This window comes from Psammomys obesus, unplaced genomic scaffold (assembly GCF_907164565.1).
Source record: "Psammomys obesus unplaced genomic scaffold, mPsaObe1.curated_primary_1811, whole genome shotgun sequence".
Lineage (NCBI taxonomy): Eukaryota > Metazoa > Chordata > Mammalia > Rodentia > Muridae > Psammomys > Psammomys obesus.
Window position 1 is genome coordinate 12,769,689 of NW_026592118.1, and position 24,283 is coordinate 12,793,971.

General features: G+C 45.7%; 1 protein-coding gene across 5 annotated transcripts in view; it reads left to right on the forward strand.

Annotated features, from left to right (window-relative positions):
- Positions 1-15,227, forward strand: part of Prkag2 (protein kinase AMP-activated non-catalytic subunit gamma 2) — a 252,269-nt gene extending 237,042 nt beyond the window's left edge. For all 5 annotated transcript variants that reach the window (XM_055612650.1, XM_055612651.1, XM_055612652.1 and 2 more), the window contains 8 exons: positions 1,047-1,092; positions 2,962-3,016; positions 4,166-4,292; positions 6,571-6,736; positions 7,041-7,078; positions 8,467-8,613; positions 11,492-11,585; positions 14,143-15,227. In XM_055612650.1, coding sequence (XP_055468625.1) covers positions 1,047-1,092; positions 2,962-3,016; positions 4,166-4,292; positions 6,571-6,736; positions 7,041-7,078; positions 8,467-8,613; positions 11,492-11,585; positions 14,143-14,174 — 705 coding nt within the window. In that variant the 3' untranslated portion in view covers positions 14,175-15,227. The remainder of the gene's footprint in view (positions 1-1,046; positions 1,093-2,961; positions 3,017-4,165; positions 4,293-6,570; positions 6,737-7,040; positions 7,079-8,466; positions 8,614-11,491; positions 11,586-14,142) is intronic.
- Positions 15,228-24,283: the final 9,056 nt, after the last annotated feature.

The window sequence follows — 24,283 nt, forward strand, 5'->3', positions numbered from 1 at the left end:
ATAGTAACCAAAATTGAAGAAATTCAGTTCTGACTCTTTCCTGCCAAGTTGGAAAAAGCTATTCTGGATACCATTGGTGGCAGACACCCTGGCACCTAGCCCAGATGTTCTAGAAGGGCGATTTGAACTGGAGCCCAGTCTGGCCTAATCAAACACTGCTTGGTTTTGGTCCTGTCTGCTGTGGTAGGGAGGACAGTTATGTGTTCTACGTAACTAGTTCTACTATACAGGGTATGGAAAAGGCAAATGTTACTCCATTGTCCACTAACCTGCATTATTTAACGAGGGAGCTTCTTCCAAGCAGTGTCTCATCAATGAATAAACCCAGCAAAGTGTCTTTACTCAGACTGAAATGGCCACAACATTGATGGGTTCTTACAGTCATGTTTGTGATCCATCATTTGATCAAACTGTCACCGAGTAGCACATGACTGTAATTCCCACATAAAATACAAAAGTGAATTTCTTCATGAGGAAAACCCTAGAAGGAAGATATTTATATGTAGGACACAAAAGTAGAGAGCAGACTGTGAGAGGGAGGGAGGGGCCTTAAGGAGTATGAGTGAGGAATAAGGAAGTATAAAGGAATATATATGACATGAAAATAGGGGAGGAAAGGAGACAAATCTAGAGGGAATAGGTGGGGGAGGCCAATGAAAGAATGACTAAGAATGACATGTATTGATGCATACATACAAACCAGAAATGTCACCATGAAACCTATTACTTTCAACTGCTTACTAAACATTTTTTATTAAAAAAAATTAGAGAAAAATGAAGTTTTACACAACTGTAAATATTCTGTTATATGTAATAAAGGACATCAGATCCCATATAGGAAATCTCTGTGGTCACTTATTAAATAAAAAATTAGAAAAAAATCTATTAAAATGTAAGTATGTAAACAGGCTAAAGCTGTTTCTTAGTACTTGAAAATACATCCTCCTCTGTCCCCGAATTGTCTCATTATAAGCAGATTAACAGGAGTATAGCTGCGGTCACCTGTAAATGGCAACCGTGTAGATACGGCTTTTTCTTATTTGCAGGTACAGATTTATGAATTAGAGGAACATAAGATTGAAACATGGAGGGGTAAGCACTCCCGCGCCTTAACCTCTTCAGTGTCTGGGAGAGATGCTGTGTGAAAAGTGTGTTCTGCTGTCTCAGGTCGTTTCCTGCCCTTAATTATAGCCTGTTGGCTACAGCTCTCTGCTTGTTTCTTTTCCATTTTGAGGGTCTTCCATATTAACTGCATGCTGCTCATCTATGATTGACTGTGTTTACAGTAGCCACACATGTGTGGCCTTACATAGGCCTGGAGCTGTAGAGATGAATGAGCTGACCAGCGAGCATTGCCTCCGACATCTGGTCACCGTGGCCTGAGTCTAGGACAGCAAGCTGTCTGATTAAAGCTGAATTCTTCTTCTACCACTACAGCAAAACTGGGACAAGAAAAGTTATAACTGAATGGCTCAGATGGAGTTACAAGGAAATCATTTCAGGAACTCTTGGGCTGGGGAGATAGTTTGGGGAGTAAGGTGCTGCCTGTGCAAGCCTGAGAACCAGCGCTCAGTCCTCAGAATCCTTGTTAAAAAAAAAAAAAAAAAAAAGCCAAGCATGCAGTGTGCACTTGTAGACCCAGCACTGGAGGTGCAGTGACAGGGGGCTCAGTGGTGAGCAGGCCTGGTTGAACCAACAAGGCCAGAACCAGTGAGAGACTCTGTCCCTCAAAACACACGGTAGAGAGCTTTTGAGGTATTCTCTGACCTACGCACACAAATATGCATACATGCAGATACACACACTCAGATGGACAAAAGAACTGTTTGCCATACCAGAATTCACTCTGTATACTTATATTATTTTTGCATACATCAGGACCAGATTTTAATCTCTTGCTGCCATCTCAAAGACTCATAGTGGACAGGGCAGAACATGGGACAAATCAGAGGACCACAACTAATCAGAGCCTAAGAGCCCTGGCCAGTGCTCAAGAAAAAGCCTTAGCAGAAAGGGTGGGAGCAACCACAGGAAACTTTGTAGCTACGCAGCAGGAATCTGCTCTTCCCATTTTGCTCTTCCCATCACATGTGAGAGAATGACCAGCCTTCAGAGGTAGCTGAGAACTTGCAACCTCCGCTGGGTTCTCCAGACCTCTGCAGGCCCTTTTAATTTTGTGACTTTGAAAGCTTGCCAGGGGGTGTGTTTTATTGAGCATGGCTTTATCAAGGCAAGCTAAATGAATTAAGTCAGCATAGCATCCAGATGGCCTGTCAGTGACATGATTAACAACACCAAGACAGGCACTTCTCATCCAGCTGTGCTGTAGGCATTCTGTCGACCGCGGTTAGGCATATTTACACTCCTAGCTACAGTGATGTTTGAAGATGTGATAATATCAGGATGGTCTCAGGTACCTTCTGTATGCCGACCTCAGCAAACCAGAGACAGTCGATTTCTTTACAAAGAAAATGTGCACATGCTGGCAAGATTCCCAACACGCCCTAGGTTTTGAGCATCAATTTAGTGAAATAAAACAAGATCATTTGAAGAACACCGGTTAAAGTGATACTGTCTCCCAGCTTATGAAAATCCACTCTAAGGGATTCTGTAAATGTTTTATTTCATGATAATAATGTGAACTTGATAGGACCCAATGGCAGCTGCTGTCATTTCTCTGCATCAGAGATTTTCCTGATGTTATCAGTGTCTGTGGAAATATCGGGGGGGGGGGGGCTATTCCTACATTTGATTTTTCTTTAAAGGCATGTCCTAAAAACAGTTGAGGCTGCTTAAAATAACCATGACTGCAATAGTAGTTTGGGATAAATTAAATTATCTTTTATTTGAGTTTTCTGGTTCGTCTAGTTATTTTCTGTTAGCTGAGGATATTTGAATGTAAAGCAGCATTGCACACAGCAGATCTGTAACTAACTGCCTGTTTTCCTTCTACAAATGCAGAGTTGTACTTACAAGAAACCTTCAAGCCTTTGGTGAATATTTCTCCAGATGCCAGGTAAACATGGAAGCTTTTTCTCCCACACTTGAAAGCATTCTTTGCCATTTAGGTGTTTTATTGCCATGACGGATAACTAGAAGTAGACAGACATAACCCCCAGTCTATGTAGGGCCAGCCTCCTTAATCCAAATACTATGCCAGAGGTTGACAAGTGTTGGAAATCACAGCAAAGTCAGGCACATAGTTGGACTCCTGGCACTCAGGGGAGGCTGACCTAGGAGGGTGGCAAGTTTAAGGCCAACCTAGCTACATGCATAGTAAGCATAAGGCTGGCCTGGACAGCTTAGCAAGACCTGAGGCAGAAAAAGGGAGTAGAGTGAGGAATGGAACAGTCATATAAATACAAGTAATTGGTAATGGGCTGGGAGGTTGGTCATCCAGGCTAGTTTTGAACATCTAGCTCTTCTGTGGCAGTGGCAGTAGAGGAATCCTGTTACAGTTACTGAACTTGGGGTTTCACTCTTAACCCCAGCATTCGGTCTGAGAGGCTAGACACTGGGATTGGCGGTGGAACATTCTCACAGTGATTTCAGTGCAGACCAGAGCCAGCCTAGAAGGAGCAGGAAGGACAAAGCAGGACCAGGCCCAGCCTGGTTGGAGAGCAGCTGCTGGGCTCAGCCTTTGGCTCTCAACACAAGACAGACAGAGTAGGAGACACTGTTAAAGCCAGGAGTTCTAGAGAGAGAAGACACTTGTTTTTGTTACCTTATTTCCAAATGGCAGGGGAAGATACACCCCATAGGCTTCTTGGCAAAGGTGGCAGAGAATATGAGGACACTCAAAGAATGCAGTTCCACAGGGTGTGCTGGCAGAGCAGGCAGGTGCCCTGGGAGTCTGGTACCCAGTCTCAGTGCTGGGCTCACTGCTGGCTTTCCTGAGGGCTCGAGGCTTACCTCTTTCAAACACAATCCCTGGACACACTATTAAAAACCTGCCATTCTGGAGGTCCATGTTTCCCTCTTGAGTTTGAGATACACCGAGATGGACAGAGATCTCCCATGTAAACCTTTGCCATGACTACTTTAAGCTAATCAACTTCAGTCTGTTAATATAAAAGCAGTGAAAATACTGTAAAACAGGGGTGATCCAAAGTTTTTCTGATTTTTCTTGAAAGCCTCCTAATGATTCTAATGGCTTTTCCCGCAGCCTCTTCGATGCTGTATACTCGTTGATCAAAAATAAAATCCACAGATTGCCAGTTATTGACCCTATCAGTGGGAATGCACTTTATATACTTACCCACAAAAGAATCCTCAAGTTCCTCCAGCTTTTTGTAAGTAGTCCCTAAAGATACAGTTGTATTAGCTGTCACTTACGTTAAGTAAATGGACTCCTGTTGCTCTTGGTAGAGGAAAACGTTAGCTCCAAGGTCTCCATTTCACATTTTGGTTTCTCAACTCACTACCGTGTGCGCTGTGTGCTGTCCATGTTGACGCCAGCTCAAATGCCTTCATTTCTTAGTCCTAGTATTAAAGTAATAAAAACGGGGAATGCTCCCTGAAGATGGGCATTGTGTCGCCTCCATGTGCGGGGAGCTAAAGCAGTTTGTAAGTCAGTCTCGCCGAGGTCTGCTGCATGAGATGGGTGGAGCCAGGGCTCAGGACAGAGATTGCTTTGTGGTGCGTTTGTTGAGGACACGGTTTTAGAAACATGAGCAAAAAATAAAATCCACCATCTGCGGGTTTATATCATTCTCAGCTACAGTGGCCAGAGACTACTAAGGCAGGTCAGATGGGAGCAAGAGACACCTCCCCAGTGGACTTCTGTGGTTTGTGTTCCCAACCTCTGAGACAGGTAGTATTAGAGGAGGCTCCACAGGAGCAGGAATGCTCTGGGAGGCTTTCGTGCCCCACCCCATCACCTGTCTAAATGTGGAGTGAGGTCTTCAGTTAGGAGGAGCAGCGCAGGTCCAGAAAGATCACTAAAGTCATCTTGCTGAAGGGAATAAATACTTAAAAGATGCTTCCAAGGGGCTTTCGCAGGATCCTGTCTGCAGCTTCGAGTCAGGAACCAACTAGGCGTGCAAGTCTACGGAAGGGCTCAAGTTGCTCTCCTGGATGCAGCCTTGCCAGGGCTATGGGCTTACAGAGGTGTCAGGGTTTAGTGATTGAGACATGCATCGGTAACCCAATTGGTCACATAGTCTAATAGAACATCCAGAGACACATTGCATTTTCTGCTTAAATAAATGTTAAAGAATTTGTGAAAAGCCCATGACATTTACCAGGCAACTGAAGGAGAAAGAGCGAGCGAGGGTGTTGTCCATCAGTCAAATAGCCAGGGAGTGTGACAGCCTTTCCTGTTGAAATGTCATAGGACCAAGTGCTTGGGTGAAAGGGCAGGTGCTCAGTGCCCACGGTTGCTGGGCTGGTGGCTCAGTCCCTCAAGCCCATCTGTGACAGCAGGCCAATGGCTGGCACTATCCTGGGAGCTTTGTGCACCAGCCTTCTCGCAGCCCTGTCCAGTTGGTGCTGTTAACGCCATTGCTGGTGCACTGGTCCAGTCTGTAGAAAGAGGGTTGCCTAAATTTGGACTAATATGGCAGATAGAACCTTGCAGCCAGAATATTTGGCCCGGGGTTCTCAGATAAAAATACATATCTTAAATAAAGAAACACCATGGCCTGGCTTTTACTGCGTTGTCAGGGTCACTTTGGGGAAGGGGAGCGATGCCCCTCCAGGCATGTGAAAAGCAAGCATTCTAAAGCGGGAATATCATCTATGGAGATGGATTAGATGACCTAATAGGTCTTTCTCTCTCTTTTTTTTTTCTCTAAATTTCTAGGAGTCTCATGATTTGAATATTGATGAACTCTTTGACTTGAACATTTTGTTTCTTCTAATTGTTCATCTTTTCCTGATAATTATAAGGTACACCAGGAGGATGGCGTCAACTATGCCCTTTCTAAAAGGTGGATCTTTGAAACCATAAACTTACTTGTTCTATCCAACCTGATCCTAGACTTTCTTCCAGCTTATTCCTCCTCCTTTGAAATAGTCAGAAAAAAAAAAAAAAGCTAAGTTTTAAAGCTTCTTTCTGCTGTGTTCAGTTGGCTTATTCTTTGTTCTTAATAGTCAAAAGTTGCATTCATTTGGGGAGCGTGCAGTCCATGGAGGTGGGATGGAATGAAGAACAGCTTAGCCTCAGCCAGTCAGGCCTGAGATCTGCAGATACACAGGCCTTAGCACCACTTCAGGTCCCAGGGCTGAGTGTAGATTAAGAATAAAGTATTCTTTCCATGCTGGGTTTCAGGTCTTAATTCCTGAGACAGACCTGTCGATCCCATCTTCTCCCCAATGTTTTGGTGAGAAGAAAGGGAAAACATGAATACACAGAATCATTTTTTGTAGGAAGATAAGGTGTAGAGCTATGAGTGGTTTGAGGGAGACAGTTGTGATGTAAAATCCTCTGATGACAACGAGACACCAAGCTGACGGTTAGGAAAGATTCCCTTTAATTTGTTGAACATAGTTTTTCATTCGGATCTGGATAAATGAGCGTGGAAGGGTACGCTAGGGACCTAGAGCATTCTCATGTCTCTCCTTGCTCAGATGTCTGATATGCCAAAGCCTGCCTTCATGAAGCAGAACCTGGACGAGCTTGGAATAGGAACGTACCACAACATTGCCTTCATTCACCCAGACACTCCCATCATCAAAGCCTTGAACATCTTTGTGGAGAGACGGATATCAGCATTGCCTGTGGTGGATGAGTCAGGTATGTGCAGCCATCCCAGCCACGCCTCCTGCCCTGCCGGTGGGCCGAGAGGAGTGGGGAATGAGGCAACAGGCAGAGAAATGCTCTCTGGGATGCAGTTCCCGTAGTCAGCAGTTAGGAAACAGTCTGTTTCCTGTTCCCATTAAAATACCATCTCTTGTTTGTTTTTAAATGACCCCTTTTAAATAAGCCCGTTTGTTTTACTCAACACTGTTTAATCCACATAGTTACCCACTTAAGACTTTTTTTTTTAAATAATTTACTGTTCTTAAAATGTTTTTCTAACATATGTTTTCATTTTTAGGAAAAGTTGTAGATATTTATTCCAAGTTTGATGTAATTGTAAGTATGTTTTCATGTCTTTAAGCCTGTCATTCAGAATACATCTTAAAACAAATGAAAACCAAAACCAGATTGAGTTGTTTATTCCCTGATGTAATAATTTCTGACTTTCTGGGTGAGAGTCTTAGAGAATTTTAGTCTCCTCCCAGTGGTGACATTTCTACTATTCATTCATTTACCAGTGAACTGTGTGTAAGTATGTGCTGATGTTACACCAGCCTTGAGCTGCGTGATGGGCTGCATTGCCTCTATCCTACAGCTCATGCACCGTAAGCAGCCATGTTTCTTTGTGAGGTGTCTCTGCCTGTGGCTGTGCTCCAGGAACGCACGAGCTGGGTCCCTGTCAGGGCAGATTCCTGCTCAGGTTGGGAGACACCGCCCTCAGGAGACAGCCAAGAGACCAGAGCTATGCCTTACAGTCTCCTTGGCGTGCCTTACGTGAAGCAAATCTGTGATTGTCAGCACTGAGCTTCCTCACTCGTGCTACATCTTCACCTTTAGCACCTTCTTTCCCACACAGTCTTAAATGTAGTTTCTGTGTTTTACACTGTTTGGAAGAAAGGAAAACAGGTTCAGTAGCTGAAATGTATACAACAAACATTGCTGCAGTTCTGACCCTGCCACTAATTACGGTTTTACAGCTGCCTCAGGTCTTTCAGTTCAACCCATTCTGTTTAACACAGTGGATACCAAAAATCTTTTCATCAGAACCTTGGGCGAATGGACCCACTAAACTTGATGGGACTCCATGGGTCTCTTCTAGATCTTGACTGTTCCCCACGCCTCCCTCATGGAGTCCACGAGCTCTGAGAACTCACTGGGAAACACTGATGCAGGTGCCCTCCCTGTGAGGCATCTCGCCCTTTGCAAGTGTTAGTCGCTTTCTCAAGAGATGTTGTGCATGTGTGGCGTGGAGCCTTAGTGGACAAGAGTGGGCGAAGACTGTCGGAAGACACTGTTAGAACTTGACGTGCAAGCTGGAGAGTCGGCGTAGTAGTTAAGATGCTCAGTCCTGAGGACCAAAGCTCAGATGTCAATGCCCGTGTCAGGGGGCTCACAAACACCTGTAACTCCAGCTTCAAGTGATCTGATACCCTTTTCCGGCCTCCGTAGGCACTGCACACACATGCAATCATATGCATACACAGAGACATGCATGTATGCACACACACATAATAAAGTAAAATCTATAAGTTGTGGTCCTGCATGCCTATAACCCCAGTATTCAGGCAGGCAGAGGCAGGCAGAACTCTGTGAGTTCAAGGCCAGCCCGGTCTACAAAGTAAGTCCGGGACAGCCTTGTCTTGGTTGAAAAAAAAAAAAAAAATCAAATTATTTATTCATCCAAATGGAAATGAAGGATGTATTTTTTCCTATGACTCTTACAGAATCTTGCTGCTGAGAAAACATACAATAACCTAGACATCACGGTGACACAGGCCCTGCAGCACCGCTCACAGTATTTTGAGGGTGTGGTGAAGTGCAGTAAGCTGGAAACACTGGAGACCATCGTGGACAGAATAGTAAGAGCTGAGGTGAGAGACCTAGCCCGGCACATGTGTTCCCTCACGTGTGCTTTGGCAAACGCAGCAAGTAGCGAGCAGAAGGCTTGGGAGACTGAGACATAGCCCGAGCAGGCAGGCGGCAGGTCCCGGAGGATGGGACGGGTTTATGGCCATTCTGAACCCCAGCACAGTACTTGGCACCCAGGTGTGAAAGCATTTGAGTTGAGTTGAATTTGATCATTTTTTGTGAATGGAAAGTGTTGGTAAGATACTTTCATAGTATTAAAAAAATGTATACTTGAGAAGACAAATGTTTCCCAGGAGCTTTTACTTAGTACATCCTGTCAGAATATCTGTGAATTTAAAAAATAAAATGTGCACCGTCAGCTGAGCGTGGTGGCACACGCCTGTAATCCCAGCACTTGGGGAGGCAGAGACAGGGATCTCTGTGAGTTCAAGGCCAGCCTGATTTACACCATGAGTCCAGGACAGCCAAGGCTACACAGAGAAACCCTGTCTTGAGGAAAAAAAAAAAAAGTGTAATATTATTTTAACAAAGTAAACGATAATAAGGTGAAATGAAACTTTATTTGCGTGTGTGTGAGTGTGTGAGCACACGAGTCACCCACATATATGAAAATCATTTCTTTCCTTTCCCCTTTATGTGGGTTCAGAGATTGAACACAGGGCTTCAGGCTTCTTTGACAAGCACTTTACCCCTGAGCCATCTTACCGGCCCCACAAAAAAACATTTTAACATTGATTTTCTTTCTTTCTCCTCTCTACCCTTGATTGAAGTTAGTGGTAAACTGTGTAGGCCTTCCCAGCCTGAGTAGCCCCCACATTGCCTGTGCTTATTGATTGTGGGATTTTCAAGTGTTCCCTGCACAGTGCTCCCTGGAAGGGAGCGGTCACACCAGTGTGTCAGTCCACCTCTCACTCCTACAACCGTTCCTTTTTTCTCAGCTAGGCCTAGGACTGGCATTGTGTGCCCTTGTCCCTCCCCAGCCCCTTCCCCTCAAGTGTTATTCTCAAGGACTGAAGGATATAGTTTTGTTCCTTCTAGAACACTCCCTACTAAATGAAAAGAGTTCCTAACGACAGGCCTGTCTTGATGTTCTAAGGACAGATCTGCAACCTAAGAGGCAAAGCACCCGATTAGCTTTGAGACCACTAAGAGGCATCCGTAACTTCCACAGTGAGAGCTGTGTGTGTGACGTCGGGTGCTGCATTGAGAGCGTTGCTGCTAGAATTCCCTGAGCCCTCAGGTCTTCCACCCTCTGTCCTAAGAATCCAGCCTCCATCTGGCATCCGAGTTCATTCCTCAGTTTCCCCCTCCCCAGCTATTTTCTTTGCTCTCTAGCACAGCATTTTAATAGAAAATCTTCCCTTGTTTTCTAGAAGGTTCTGACATATTTAGGAATGCATCGTAATGTCTCACTAATGTCCTTAGACTGATGTACCCTCCCTAGGTCATAAGCAGGAATAGGGAAGGTATCATCCCTCCCTGCGACAACGGTGGGCGTAGCTATGAGATAGAATCCATTGTGAGAACTGCAGATCATCTTGTAGGAGAGCGTAAAAGTTAAACCACGAGTGGTGTGTTGCCATGAGAAAAGGCCAACTACTGAAGCCAGTAAGAGTCTGGGAGTTGCCGGTCATGTGTTTGCATAGAGAAAAGGCCAGATGGACACAGCAGGACAGCAGCAGCTCCTGCTGCGTGTGGAGTTGAAGTTAATGCAGGGGCACTGAGTGCCCCTGCTGTTGTATGCCGTGGTGGAGGGCTACGGAAGTCTGTGGTGCGAAGGAAGCCACCAAAGAGAAATAAGCATGTAAATAAGTTGTTTTCTCGAGTCACTTGTAGCAGCTCTGGCTCTTACTTAAACCCCTTCAGCAGATGGCGCCTCTGAGGGCGTGCTTGACACTCTGGCCTGTGTGACAAGCAGAGTACCTTAAAAAGGTTCCTCAGACTTACTTTGACAGTCATCTCTGTCTGCTAGGACAAAGGTAATTTCCCTCTGACCCTGGATGTGTAAACCGTCATTTGAGGCTGCTAATGAGGCTCAGTGGGTAAAGGTGCTTGCTTCCAAGCCTGATGACCCGAGATCTGTCCCTGGGATCCATACGCTGTGGTGTGTGAGTGCACATGCCTCCCCCATACATGAACACGGTAAAAATAGAGAAAGTAAATCATCACTTTATCCTAAAGTCAGTTACAGTGTGATGTCGCAGGATTACTGAAGGGCCTGAAAGTACTTTTAAAGAACCTATGTAAAGAAATCTCTGTTGATTGACACTGGATAGATACCAAAGTACTCATTTATTTTTTAACCCTAAAGCAAGTTATGACATCAAAACATTATCCTTTGACAAAATATATAAGCCAGATATCATCCTCTGTCGCTCCTCCCTTGTCCTGTGTTGTGCCAGGAGCTAAGGCTGACTGATGCCTCAAAGGTCTCCCAGGGCACTGCTGGCCACCACAGGCAACGCAACAGGACTCACTGGCCATCCAGTCCAGGGAAATGATGGCAAGCTTAAGGTTCAGTGAGAGATTCTACCTAAAAAAAAACAACGTGGGGCTGGAGAGATGGCTCAGGAGCTTCGGGTTCTTACTGCTTCTCCAGTGGACACAGTTAGAGTCCAGCACCAAAATGGCTGCTCGCAACCATCTGTAACTCCAGTTCCAAGGGATCAGACAGTCTTCTGGCACCCAGAGGCACTGTATGCAGGTGGTCCACAGACATGTACACAGCCCAAAACACCCATATGCAGAATAAATAAATAAATAAAAATAATTGAAGCAAATTAAAAAAAAATTTTTTTTTTGTGCTCTATGTTCACCTCCATGGGCGAGTGCCTACAGACACACACACAGTAAACTCACACCTGGTCTCTCTCTTTGCAGGTCCATCGGCTGGTGGTAGTGAGTGAAGCGGATAGCATTGTGGGTATTATCTCCCTGTCAGACATCCTGCAAGCCCTGATCCTCACACCAGCAGGTAAAAAAGGCAGATTTCAAGCCGGCATAGTATCACATGTATTTAATCTGCCACTCGGGAAGCAGAGACAGGAGGATCTCTGTGAGCTCGAGGCCAGCTGGTCTGCATAATGAGCTCCAGGCCAACCAGGGTACATAAAGAGACCCTGTCTCCAAAAAAAAAAAAAAAAAGGATGGATGGATGGATGGACGACAGGTAGGTGGTAAATAGATAGACAGACAGTTGATAAGTGGTGGGATGATAGGCGGGAGGGAGGGAGATAGACAGACAGACAGATATCTAGTGAAGATTTCCAGGACAGTCAATGAGGTGCTAAAGTCGTCTCCCTCCCACACAGCAGGGCTATGTGTATTCTGCTCTTCAGACTTTTTTGGCTTTCCTTTTCATTTTGAAGTTCAGATGTGTTTCTTGGGTGAGCAAAATTTTTAGAAAGTGTAGAGAGGAGCAAGGGTGGAGGGCACAGGCGGAGAGCTAGCTGTGTGTTTACGATAAGAGATAGCCTGGTGGGACCCAAAACACTGTGACATCCTTCCTTCACATTTTCTCTGCATCCCCTCCCCACCTCTGCAGAGGTACCACAGGAACCAACTAGCTTTTTGCCACAGGGTCACAGACCCAAAGCAGACGTGACCATAGGTGGCGCATACTTTGAACTCTAATAGTTAATTATTAACGCGTGTCCACTTATGGACAATTATATGGTATTAGCATTGCTTTTTGAAAACTAGTCTCAGCTAAGACTAGCTTTTGTAATTAGTCTTTCCCTAAAGCCACCCACCATAAGAGTCCCCAACATGTGCTATAGTCCTGCTCGACTTCCCACATGCAAAAGCCACAGAACCAACCCCATTAAAGAGTCACCGTCACGTGACCAGCAACAGCTTCATGCCGAACTTATGAGAGATGAACTGGGCAGTGGTGGCGCGTGCCTTTCATTCCAGCAGTCTTCTTGAGAGGAGGGACAGGCAGATCTGCATGCATTCAAGCCAAACCTGGACTGCAGAGTGAGTCCAGGACAGCCAGGGCAACCCAGAGAAACCCTGCCTCAAAAAACAAATAAAAAGTTATGAGAGACCATGTGCTGAATCCAAAACATACATCCGCAGATGGGCCTCTGTGGTCATTTTCAGACTGACTGCCTGAAGTTCACAGTAAGGTTCATAGTCATGAACAGCCAAGCCTCAGATGAATGAGTTCTCCATGTATGACTGTGTTGACACTACAAACCAGTGCCTTAGTTACTTTTGTAATACTGTGAAGACCTCATGGGCAAAACAGCTTATAAAGGAAGGGGTTTGCTGAGGCCTTATAGCTTCAGAGGGTGGGTCTGTGCAGTGTGGGGCTTGGTAGCAGGCAGGCATGGCACCAGCACAGTAGCTGAGAGCGCCCATGGGAGACAGCGCTTGAAATCAAAGCCCACCCCAACTGACACACCTTCAACAAGGCCACACCTCTTAATCCTTCCCAGCTTCCACCAAGTGGGGGACGAGCATTCAAGTACTTGAGCCTCTGTGGTCATTCTCATTCAAACCACTACAACCTTAAAGTTGGAAAGAACCTAACACCTTCCAAAAAAATGGAAGGGAGAACTGATACTCATCCCTTAGAGTACCATAAAGCACTGAAAGTGAACAGTTACTGTGTTGCAAGCAATACTGGCTGGGGAGTCGCATTAACCTGGAGCTTGTGGTTGGTACAGGCACTTCCCATGCAAATGAGAAAACTGTTGTCTGGGTAGACAGAGCCCCACAGGTAGGAAGTGCCATCAAGGACAGGCCCTGGACTGAGGCACACAGGCTTCTCAGCAGAGTTGAGGGCAGGCCCTCATTTAGCCCCTTGGAAAGAGCCTTTGGATCTCTTTTCAAAGTTAAGTGTGGCCTGCCCTAATAGGCACAGGTGGAGCCCAGCCCTCAGAAGGCAGGCCAGGCTGAGCTCCAGAGCGAGATCCTGCCTCAGAAAACTAAGGCCAGCGGCTGGAGGCATGGCTCAGAGGTGAAAAAGCACTGGCTGCTCTTGCAGAGGACCCCAGGTTGACTCCCAGCAACCACATGGTGGCTCACAATCACCTGTAACTTTGCTCCCAGAGAAGCTGACCCCCTCTCTGGCCCCCTTGGGTGTTGCACAGACATGGTGCAGAGATGTGGGTATAGGCAAAGCACCCATACACATAAAATTCTTTAAAGAGTTCGAATGAAAGCTAGACAGATGCTTTGGGTAGCACAGTGGCTGTGCCTACCATCCCATGTAAAAACTCAGCAGGCACTTGTAGCTGCTACACAGTTGTCTTTAGATGTGCATATGCTTTTTTTAAAAAAAAAAGTATGGAAGCTGAAATCATAACAGATTCTGACATTTAAAATGGCAAGATATGATAAAGCTCAGAGCCAGAGTGATGGCGGGAGGGAGTGGGGCTGCTGTGGCCACCGTTCCTCCTACCTATCTGTTTAGAAGCCTCTGTGCTGTCGTTAGCCACTGCCAGGCGGGGCGGGAGCAGCTTGTGCAGGGGCCCCGCAGCGAGTACAAGCACTGAAACTTGCACTTTCCATCTTCTTGGCAGGTGCCAAACAGAAAGGGCCAGAGACTGAATGACCACCGTGAATGTAGACGCCCTCACAGGAGAACTTGAACAAAGTCTCGGGGTCACGTTCTGCCTCATGAACACTGGCTGCAATAGAAAAGAATAAAATGGCTAAGAATGTATATCAGGGTTTAGCGATGGGTATTTTTCCAGTGATTTGTAAGCATAGGAAAAGATTTTATATGCTTGAATATTCAGGCTTGCATTCACAGACTGTCCTCAGACCCATCTGAGGGGTTTTCAATGCTGTATGTCATTAAAGTGCACTGTGTCCTGAAATTAGTACTACTTTTCATTTCAAAGAAGTCACTGGGATGGAACAGGTGACAGTGAGTGAGTGAACGGCACGTCCAGATCACGGTGCCTTATGTCTAAACACGCAGTATGTCAGCGCCGCTGCCGCACACCCAGAGTGCTGCCGAAGAGACCCCAGCCCAAATGTGAACATCTTCAAACCTTTTACCCGATCTCTCTCCACTCGACTTGTTGAAAAGCTGTAATCTGAGTACAGGCAACGGAAAACTTCAAGTGATGCTTCTGAAAGTGCTGCGTGTCCTGTCCGGGCCACCGTGTCAGTGAGGCTGGCTTGGCAAGTTTTATTTATTTTTACTCTCATCTTTCGGTGAGTGGACTTCACCATGCCTACAAATAAAACCTTGGTTGTTCTCCTAAATGGAAATCTCCTGATTTTAGTTTGGCTCTGGAAAGGCTGTGCCTTCTAAAGACAGCCACTGTTGGGTTTTTCAGATGTTTATGAAAATGGGCCGTGATCGCAGGGATGAAGTGCCGGAAGACATCTGTGTTTTTTTACTGTGTTGACATGTAAACTCATGATGTTTGTGTGGCCGCTGACAAGACGCTTGTAACTTTTATTGTGACACATAAAACAGTATTGTCATGCAATTAAAGGGAAACAATGTTCCCTCATGTCAGTGCTCTGAAAATGTTGACAATATATACATATATATATATGTATATATGTGTGTATATATGAGCAGACTTTGGGGTTTTGTGTTTTTGGGTTTTTTTTTTTCCAGATTGAAAATTAAAATAAATCCTATCTACCAGTTTGCTAAAGTTCTTTAAAATAACATATATTTGAGCATATGCAAATTAAGATTTTACATGGAGTTTCCCACCTAGATTTCTTCTCAGATAAGAGTAGATGAATTGCCGTCTCCCTCTTACCCATCACCAGAAAAGAACTTAAAAAGATTTAGTTTGTGAATTTCATTATTAAATGGGAAAAAAAAAAAAAAAACATTTTTATTTTTCGAGACAGGGTTTCTCTGTGTAGCCCTGGCTGTCCTGGAACTCAGTAAGTAAGGCTGGCCTTTGAACTTGAAGATCCACCTGCCTCTGCCTTCCAAGTGCTGCGATTAAAGGCATGTGCCACCAAACCCAGCTTAAAAATGCACATTTTTCATTAAGAATTGTCACACAAGGCGCTGGAGAGATGGCTTCAGTTAAGAGCACTGATTGGTCTTGCAGAGGACCTGGGTTCGGTTCCTGGCACACATGTAGCAGCTCCCGACCATCGTAAGCCCAGCTCCCAGGGAGCCAACATCCTCTTCTGGCCTCTGGGCCCTGCATGCCTGTGGCACACAGATACACTCGAAATATAAATAAATCTCCTTTAAGAGACTCGTCACAACACTCTTGCCTTTGCAGCACATGGGAGGTAAAGGCAGAGACCTTCCCAGCTTCAGGGCCTGCCCCCCACCCCCAACCCAGCACTCCATCCCAAGGCCAGTCTGGGCTGAATAAGAAGGCCCTGTGTACGTGTGTATGCTAAGGTATCAGTTTATTTCCTGACAAATGAAGAGCACACACACAGCCCCCTTTGAACCAGTGGTGGCTGAAGGTAATACTTGAAAGAAAGCAACAAAACTCGTCTGAAACTCAGTTCCCATGTGGACAAACGCACAACTCACCTAGCTCGCTCGCTTTGGTGTCTGGGCATGGGCTTCTGAAAGACACCGCCCCCACATCCCTTTTTCTGATGTGCCTTCACGGGGAAGACAACAACCCACGTTTGTCCCTACCTGCCACTGTCAACAGTTCACCTGAACCCCCTTCAGTAAGACACAGCAGAAATCACCAAGCCTAGCCACGTGTCACCCCAACTTCAGGGCCTCCCCCCATGCACTCAATCATCCTAAGAGCCAAGCCCCTCCCTTAGGCGTCCAGCCAGAAGCAGAGCACCCTTGTGCTGTTCCAGCTGTTCTGGAATGACATGGAGGTGAACGTGAGTCCTCTAGAATACACATCTTCTGAACATGCACGTCTAGCTCCTAGATCGGCTGGGTCCTAGATTGTTGGTTGGGAGTTTTCACCCAAACCTCCAGGCGTCTGGTTCCTCTGATATTGCTGGGCTATGACCCGCCCTTGAAGTTGGCATGATACCGCTCCTTCCCCGAAGCCCAGCCCTGGGCTTTGCTTGTCAAGCAGCACCTGGACCGGTCCCTGCCTCATAGGCGTGGTTCCCTTTGCCTCCTGCCCTCCTTTGTGCTTCCGCCCTTAGGCAGGCCCCCTTTGCACTTGACACTTCTGATTAGGAATCACCCCAAAAGCTGCTCCTAAGATAATACACGTGAAGAGTTCCTGGAAGTATTTCAGCCAGCAGAAGAGGGCAAGAGGCCAAGGGCGCAGTGCCTTCCTGGCCTCAGACCTCTGCCAGCAAACAGCTCTGTGACTCTCACCTGGGGAGGAATTTTCTCTTCTGTTGTTTGAGGTGGGCTTTAGAGTAGCCCAGGTTGACCTAACACTCATTATGTAGCCAAAGACGGATGGACTCCTGACCCGTCCTGTCTCTAACTCCTGAGTGCTGGGGTAAGAGACGTGTGCCACAATACCCAGTCGGGGCAGCGGTGAGGACTGAACCCAGAGCTCACCCTGTGTATGCTAGGTGGGCCCTCGCCCTACTACCACAGGCTAGCCCCTCTGTTTTGGGTTTGGTTTGGTTTTTGTTTTCCAGTGCAGGAGCCAAGCCCAAGGCTTCATACATACTAGGCAGCCTTTCTACCAGCAAGCTGCACCCCACCTCCGCATGAAGTCGGCCTTTACGTGTCATCTTTATTGTACAGCATGTTAATGCTTTGGCTGAGTTCACACCATCCTGTCCTAAATGGCTGCAGTGGGTTGAACTGTCTCCCACAAAGACTCCGGTATCCTCTTGCCTGACTGAGCTGGCAACACTGACCTGATTTAGAAACTGGGTCTTTGTGGAAGAATCAAGTTACGATGCGGTCACGAGGGTGGCTCATCCAGTAGGACTGATGTCCGTGATGTAAGAGGGAAATCTGGACACTGACACACAGGGAGAAAGCCATGTGATAACGTCAGCAGGGAACGGAGTGACGCAGCAGTGTGCCAAGGAAAGTCACAGATCTTGGCAGTGCCAGAAGCTCAGAAGACAGAATGCCCCCGCCCCCACCCCCAGAGGCTGCAGATCCTGGGTTCAGACTGCAGCCTCCAGACTGAGAATGTTCTGTTGCTGGAAGTCGCCCAGCTTGTCATAGAGCGTCACGGCAGCCACCAAAGCTGACAGAGATGCCTCCCTGGCTACTTTTCTGCAGTTCGAAGTTGACGTGCATGCTCACCTTTTTGGAGAAGGGGCATTAAATAAAATCAAAACCCAAGTCTTTTTGTTGTTTGTTTGTTTTGTTTTTCAAGACAGGGTATCTCTGTGTGTAGTCCTGGCTATCCTAGAACTAGCTCTGTAGACCAGGCTGGCCTTGAACTCACAGAGATCTGCCTTCCCCTGCCTCCAGAGCGCTGTGTTTAAAGGAGTGCAGCACCGCCCAGCTCAAAACCCAAGCCTTAAAAACACAGAAACAACCTATGAGTCAGCAAAGGGTGGCTTGGCCCTGCACAGCAGCATCATTTTCCCATGAGTACGCACTATGCTGGGTCCCTGTGGGAGGGGAAAAAAAGATATTCCAGGCTGAGAGAAGAATTTCAGTATCACTTGAGTTGATACGTTATAACCAATGAAAGAGTATGCTGGACAGTTCTATGTCAACTCAACACAAGCTGGAGTTATCTAAAAGGAGGGCACCTCAATTGGGAAAATGCCTCCATAACATCAGGCTGTGGCGCATTTCCCGAATTAGTGATTGATGGGGAGGGTCTAGCGCATTGTGGGTGGGGCCATCCCTGGGGTGGTGGTTCTGGGTTCTATAAGAAAGCAGGCTGAGTAAGGGAGCAAGCCAGTGAGCAGCATCCCTCCGTAGCCTCTGCCTCAGCTCCTGCTCCAGGTTCCTGCCCTGTGTGAGTTCCTGCCCTGACTTCCTTCAGTGATGACTAGTGCTAGGGAAGTGTAAGCAGAATTAACACCTTTCTTCTCTATGGTGGTGTTGGCCATACTGCTTCATCACAGCAACAGAAACCCTAACTGAGACAGAGGACTATAAGCCAACCCCACATGGTCCATATTCCTCAACAAAGTAAAAAAGTAGGAGAGGGTAGGGGAATGAGACCACATTAGTCAATATGGGATCCTTAAAATGACTTGATAATTCAGAGATGCTGACTGGATTTTGGCATTAAGGAAAAATGTTTGGGGTTAGCATAATTATGACAGTATGGGTAAGGTTTGAGTCAAAAAACAAGTATTCATCTACTAGAAACTCCTAACTCGTGAAAAATAAGAGTTAAAAAAAATAAGAGTTAATAAGAGTTAAAAAAAAAAAAAGAGTTAAAAATAGTAAAAGTTAATACTTTTTTATACAATACTCCATAGTTCAGGCAAAGGTACCTCCAACCAAACCAGATTTTTATCCCCGGGTCGAATGTGGCAGAAGGTCTCTTACCTCCACCCAGGCACATGCAACATACACATAACACACATACCACACAGTAAATAAATACGATTTTTGTTTGTTTTTCAAGACAGGGTTTCTCTGTGTAGCCTTGGCTGTTCTGGACTCACTTTGTACACCAGGCTGGCCTCAAACTCACATAGATCAGCCTGCCTCTGCCTCGCTGAGTGCTGGGATTACAAGAATAAATGTGATTTTTTTTTTTAAAGATGTATTCAGCATGTGTGGTGGCACATGCCTTTAATCCCAGCGCTTGGGAGGCAGAGGCAGGCAGATATCTGTGAGTCTAAGACCAGTCTGATCTAATAATTTCAGGCTAGCTAGGGTTACACAGTGTCGGAGCAGTGCCTCTGGCAGCTGCTTTGATATTTAAATCTCAGTGGAGAGACTGCTTTTACCAGACCTCTAAAGGCAGGGTAGAATTTGCAAGTCCATGTCCTTTTGTTTGTGACAGCAGGTGGGATAGCTTGTGAGGGTCACACCTCTTCCTCAGGCTCCTCGTGGAAATTAAACCATTGTTCTGAGATGTTTTACTGGCAAAAAAGAAACTCCTCACAAATAAAGAGGTCAGAAGGCTGGAGGCAGAGGAGGAGGCAGAGACTGGAAGCTTGCTGCTCATGCTGCTTGCTGCAGCAGCCTGCTTTTTGCTGTGGCTGTCGAGTCTGGACCTTTAAAAAGTTTCCTGTGTGCTGTGTGTTTATTTTATTAATATTAATCCTCACTCCCGACTCAAGAACTGTTCAACTCTGCTGGCTGGCTCCTCTTAATTCTTAATTACAGAAGAATTAAGAGGCACATGGCCTTGTGGGAGAAAGTGTGTCACTGGGGGTGGGCTTTGAGGTTTCAATAGGCTAAGCCAGGCCCAATGGCTTTCTTCCTGAAGTTACAGAGGCAGATCTAGAACTCCCAGCTACTTTCCCAGCACCATGTCTGCCTGCCTGCATGTCCAGCATGTCTGCCATGCTTCCCACAGTGATGACAATGGACTAAACCTCGGAACTGTAAGCCGGCCCCACTTAAATCCTTTCCTTTATAAGAGTTGCTGTAGTCATGGTGTCTCTTCAGAGCAATAGAACACATGACTAGGACTCAATCCATACCTCCTCTCGGTACAAACCATGCTTACAGTTATGAATCTAGATCTTTTCCTGGGCTAATACCTCCTCTCGGTACAAACCATGCTTACAGTTATGAATCTAGATCTTTTCCTGGGCTAATGATGACCAGGGAAAACAGCCAAGACCCCAGCAGGCTGCATGCTGAGCTAGGCTGTGCTTCAGGGTAGAGGGATTCAGTACATTTGTGCTGAAGGTTTTACTTGCAGTCCCTCAACACACCAACATGCACCTGAAGTCCTCGTTACTCAAGAGGCTGAGGCAGGAGAATTGTTGAGGTCAACCTGGACAACATAGGGAAATGTTTTTTGTTTTGTTTTGTTTTGTCTCCAAAAAAAAAAGAAGAAGAAAATGCAAACAGAATCTGGAGGATTAAGGGAAGGTGGGCATGGGGATTGACTGAGGACACAAATTTGAAAAGATTGGCCATCCTCAGCCTAGCAGTCTAGGTGCCAAGAATGCCTTTTTTGCTTGTTTGTTTGTTTGTTTGTTGAGACAGGGTTTTGCTGTGTAGCCTTGGTTGTCCTGGACTCACTTTGTAGACCAGGCTGGCCTCAAACCCACACAGATCCACCTGCCTCTGCCTCCCTGGGTGCTGGGATTAAGGACATGTGCCAAAACATCCAGCTAAGAGTGTATTTTTTAAAAATATTATACTGTTATTTATTCTTTAAGGATTTTATACCATGTATTTACGCCTCCCAGATCCTCTCTACACCGTCCACATTTCTGTCCTCCTCCTCTTTTTCTCTCTTTCAATAACTCAAGGCCAATTTGTGCGGTCTACATCCTCTTGGGAATGAAGTCCACCCCTGGAGTGTGGTGGGCCTGCATGGGCCACACCCTCTTAAAATGCCTTTAAAATGTCTCATAACCCATGTACTGGCTGCTTTTAAGTGTCCACTTGTCACAAGTTAGTGTCCTCAGAGAGCAATGCCTCCATGAGATGCAGCTCTAAAGCATTTTATCAATGATCAATGGGGGAGGGCTGAGCTCATGTCGGGTGGTGCCACCCCTGGGCTGGTGGTCCTGGCAACAAAGCGAGTCCAAGAGAGCCAAATGTACACAGAGAAACCCTGCTCAAAAGACTAAAACCAACCAAACAAGCAAGCACAGTCATCTTAATCAGTGTTCCCATGACCACGGCAACTCTTACAAAGGAAACCATTTAACTGCGGCTGGCTTACAGTTTCAGACGTTTAGTCCATTATCATCATGGCAGGAAGCACGATGGTGTCCCGGCAGGTGCTGGAGAAGGAGCTGAGGGATCTACACCTTGATCCACAGGCAGCGGCCAAAGAACTGGAAGCCACTAGGCCTGGTTTTGAGCTTCTGGGACCTTAAAGCCCACCCCCACAGTGATGTACTTCCTCCAGCAAGCCACAACAAGCTACAACAAGGCTACATCTCCTCATATGCCATTTCCTGTGGGCCAAGCTTTCAAACACATGAATCTATGGAGGCCAAGCCTACTTACACAAGCAAAGCAGTTTTCTTAGGAAGTGTGAACATTTATTTTTTTTTCAGTTGGTTGTTTGGGTGGTTGGTTGGTTGGTTGGTTGGTTGCTTGCTTGCTTGCTTGCTTGCTTGCTTGCTTGGGTTAGGTTGGGTTAGTTTTTTCAAGACAGGGTTTTTCTGTGTAGCCTTCGCTGTTCTGGAACTTGCTCTATAGATGAGGCTTACCCTGAAGTCACAGAGATCCACCTGCCTCTGCCTCCTGAGTGTTAGGATTAAAGGCAATACCGCCACCACCCCATGAACATTTTTTTTTAAAGCACAATGCATGCCTCCTCCTATTTAAAAATTGTCTTAATGTTCCAGTCCTCTGTGAAACTAGCACTGTAGCTCAAGGATGCTTTGTCAGAAAGCGAAGTGAGTACAAGTTGTATCAGCAGCCTGGAACCTCTGAGTCCTCTGCAGCCTCTGGGATATGGTCCCTGAGGGGAAGACATGTGGATGTGACAGAAATCTCCAGCTATCATGTGATATGTCACACAGACCTCAGCTCATGCCTCACTGACCCCAGGGTAGACCATTGAACACTCAAGGCTAGAATGCAAAATGATGCCGCTACCACAGAATTAAAAAGAAGAAAACAATAATTTAAAAACTATAAAAAGAACACGGGCAGTGGAGGCACACATCATTAATCCCAGCGCTTGGGAGGCAGAGGCAGGCAGATGTCTGTGAGTTTGAGGCCAGCCCAGTCTACAGAGGAAGTTCCAGGATGGCCAGGGCTACATAGAGAAATCCTGTCTCAACAAACAAACAACATAAAAAGAAAAACTAACATTAAAAAAAAAAAAAACTGAAAAGAAAAGAAACAAATCTCTTCATTACCAAGTTCAAAATCAAGCAACTGTCTGTCTTCTCCTCCTTTTTATAATGTGCATGTGTATGTTATAGGTACATGTGTGTATGCCAATACCCATGTGTCTGTGAGTGTGGGTGTGTGACCCCAGACTGAGGTCAGGAGTCTTCCTCAATGATACTCTGCCTTAATTACTGAGGCAGGTTCTTGAAACTGAACCCAGAGCTGAGGTCCAAATCCAGCCTTGTATACCCACAATCCAAGTCCTTGGAAAGTAAAGGCAAAAAGGATCAGGTCAAGACCGGCCTCAGCTACAAGCAAGTTCTAGGCCAGCCTAGTCTACACGAGGCCCTATTTCAAAACAAAACAAAAGCCAAGACTATTATGGTGCCTTACTAACAATACTAAAGCCAACAGAGTGTAGTACGGCTGTAACCTAACACTCAGCAAAGTCAAGCCCGAGGACTGCAAATTCAAGACCGGCCTCAGCTACAACCGCCTCGAGATGCCGACTCAACAATAACAAACCTGTACTACTGGTATTTTTTCTGCCTCTGTAATTTCAACTTTTTTTTCTATCCCTTCATCCTTCCCGGATCTTGTCCTGTCCCCGAGCAGACTTTTTAAAGAGGATACCAAGCTTATTAACATTCAGACTTGAGATTCAAAGTTCAATGTGCCCATCAACTTTGAGTTTCCATGGTCATTTGTAGCATTGCCCAGGTCTAAACATCTTCACTTTCCTTTATGATTTCTTTCACCCGTGAATTATGTAAAAAGATAGTTCCTGTTTTCTGCAAGTCATGGCTTCTCTTTCTGCTTTTGTTATTGATTTCTAACTTAATTGCATGTGGTGGAAGAATGTGGTCAACGGCAGAAACTTGGAAATCTGTTGAGGCCTGCCTTCTAGCCCAGGACGATGTCGATTTTCATACATTTTTAATTCCTTCTTGACTATATACCATCACTTGCTGAGAACAGTTTTCTCTAGGTGCCCATTACAAAAATTAGGTTTTGTGTTTTGCCTTTACTGGTCAAATATTCCCTATCCCTATCCATTTTAAACACCAGTCAATCGATCGGGTACCATGAGGAGGTCCTAGGATAGCCCATGTGGCTTTGATTCCTTTTTGAGGTCCTTCTGTTTAACTTATTTTGTATAAGTAAAACCAGTGTAGCCCTCATACGCTGCTTGGCTATGTCAAGTTCTTTTCTTTTTGTCAACTAGAGGTTCCTAACGCTGTGTACTGAGGGTCGGGGGCATAGTTCAGCAGTACAGTGCTTGCCTAGCATGCACGTGTGCCTGGGTTTGCTCCCGACCTTCGAACTTCCTTTCTTGCCTCCACCTTCCCAGTGCTGAGATCATGAGCACGCACAGCCACACTCCATTAATGAGGTGCTGAGGACTGAACCCAGGACTTTGTCTTTGCAAGTCAAATGCTCACCCAATATACTCTTAGCCCTGTTCTAACAGTGTCTTAGAGCAGGTCTTAAGTACAGTATTTCTTACCAATACTCTCTCAGCTTTGCTCTTGTGAAACTCTCCCTCAAAACAAAATCTGGATGAAAATGACCTCTCTGAGTTCAAAACCAGCCTGATCTACAAAACAAGTCCAGGACAACCAAGACTACACAGAGAAATCCTGTCTCAAAAAACAAAAAAAGAAACGAAAATAAAGAAGGAAGGAAAAAAAAAAGAAAGAAGGAAGGAAGGAAGGAAAAGAAAGGAAAGAAAGAAAGAGAAGAAAGAAGAAAGAAAGAAAAGAAAGAAGAAAGAGAAAGAAAGAAAGAAGAAAGAGAAAGAAAGAGAAAGAAAGAAGAAAGAGAAAGAAAGAAAGAAAGAAAGAAAGAAAGAAAGAAAGAAAGAAAGA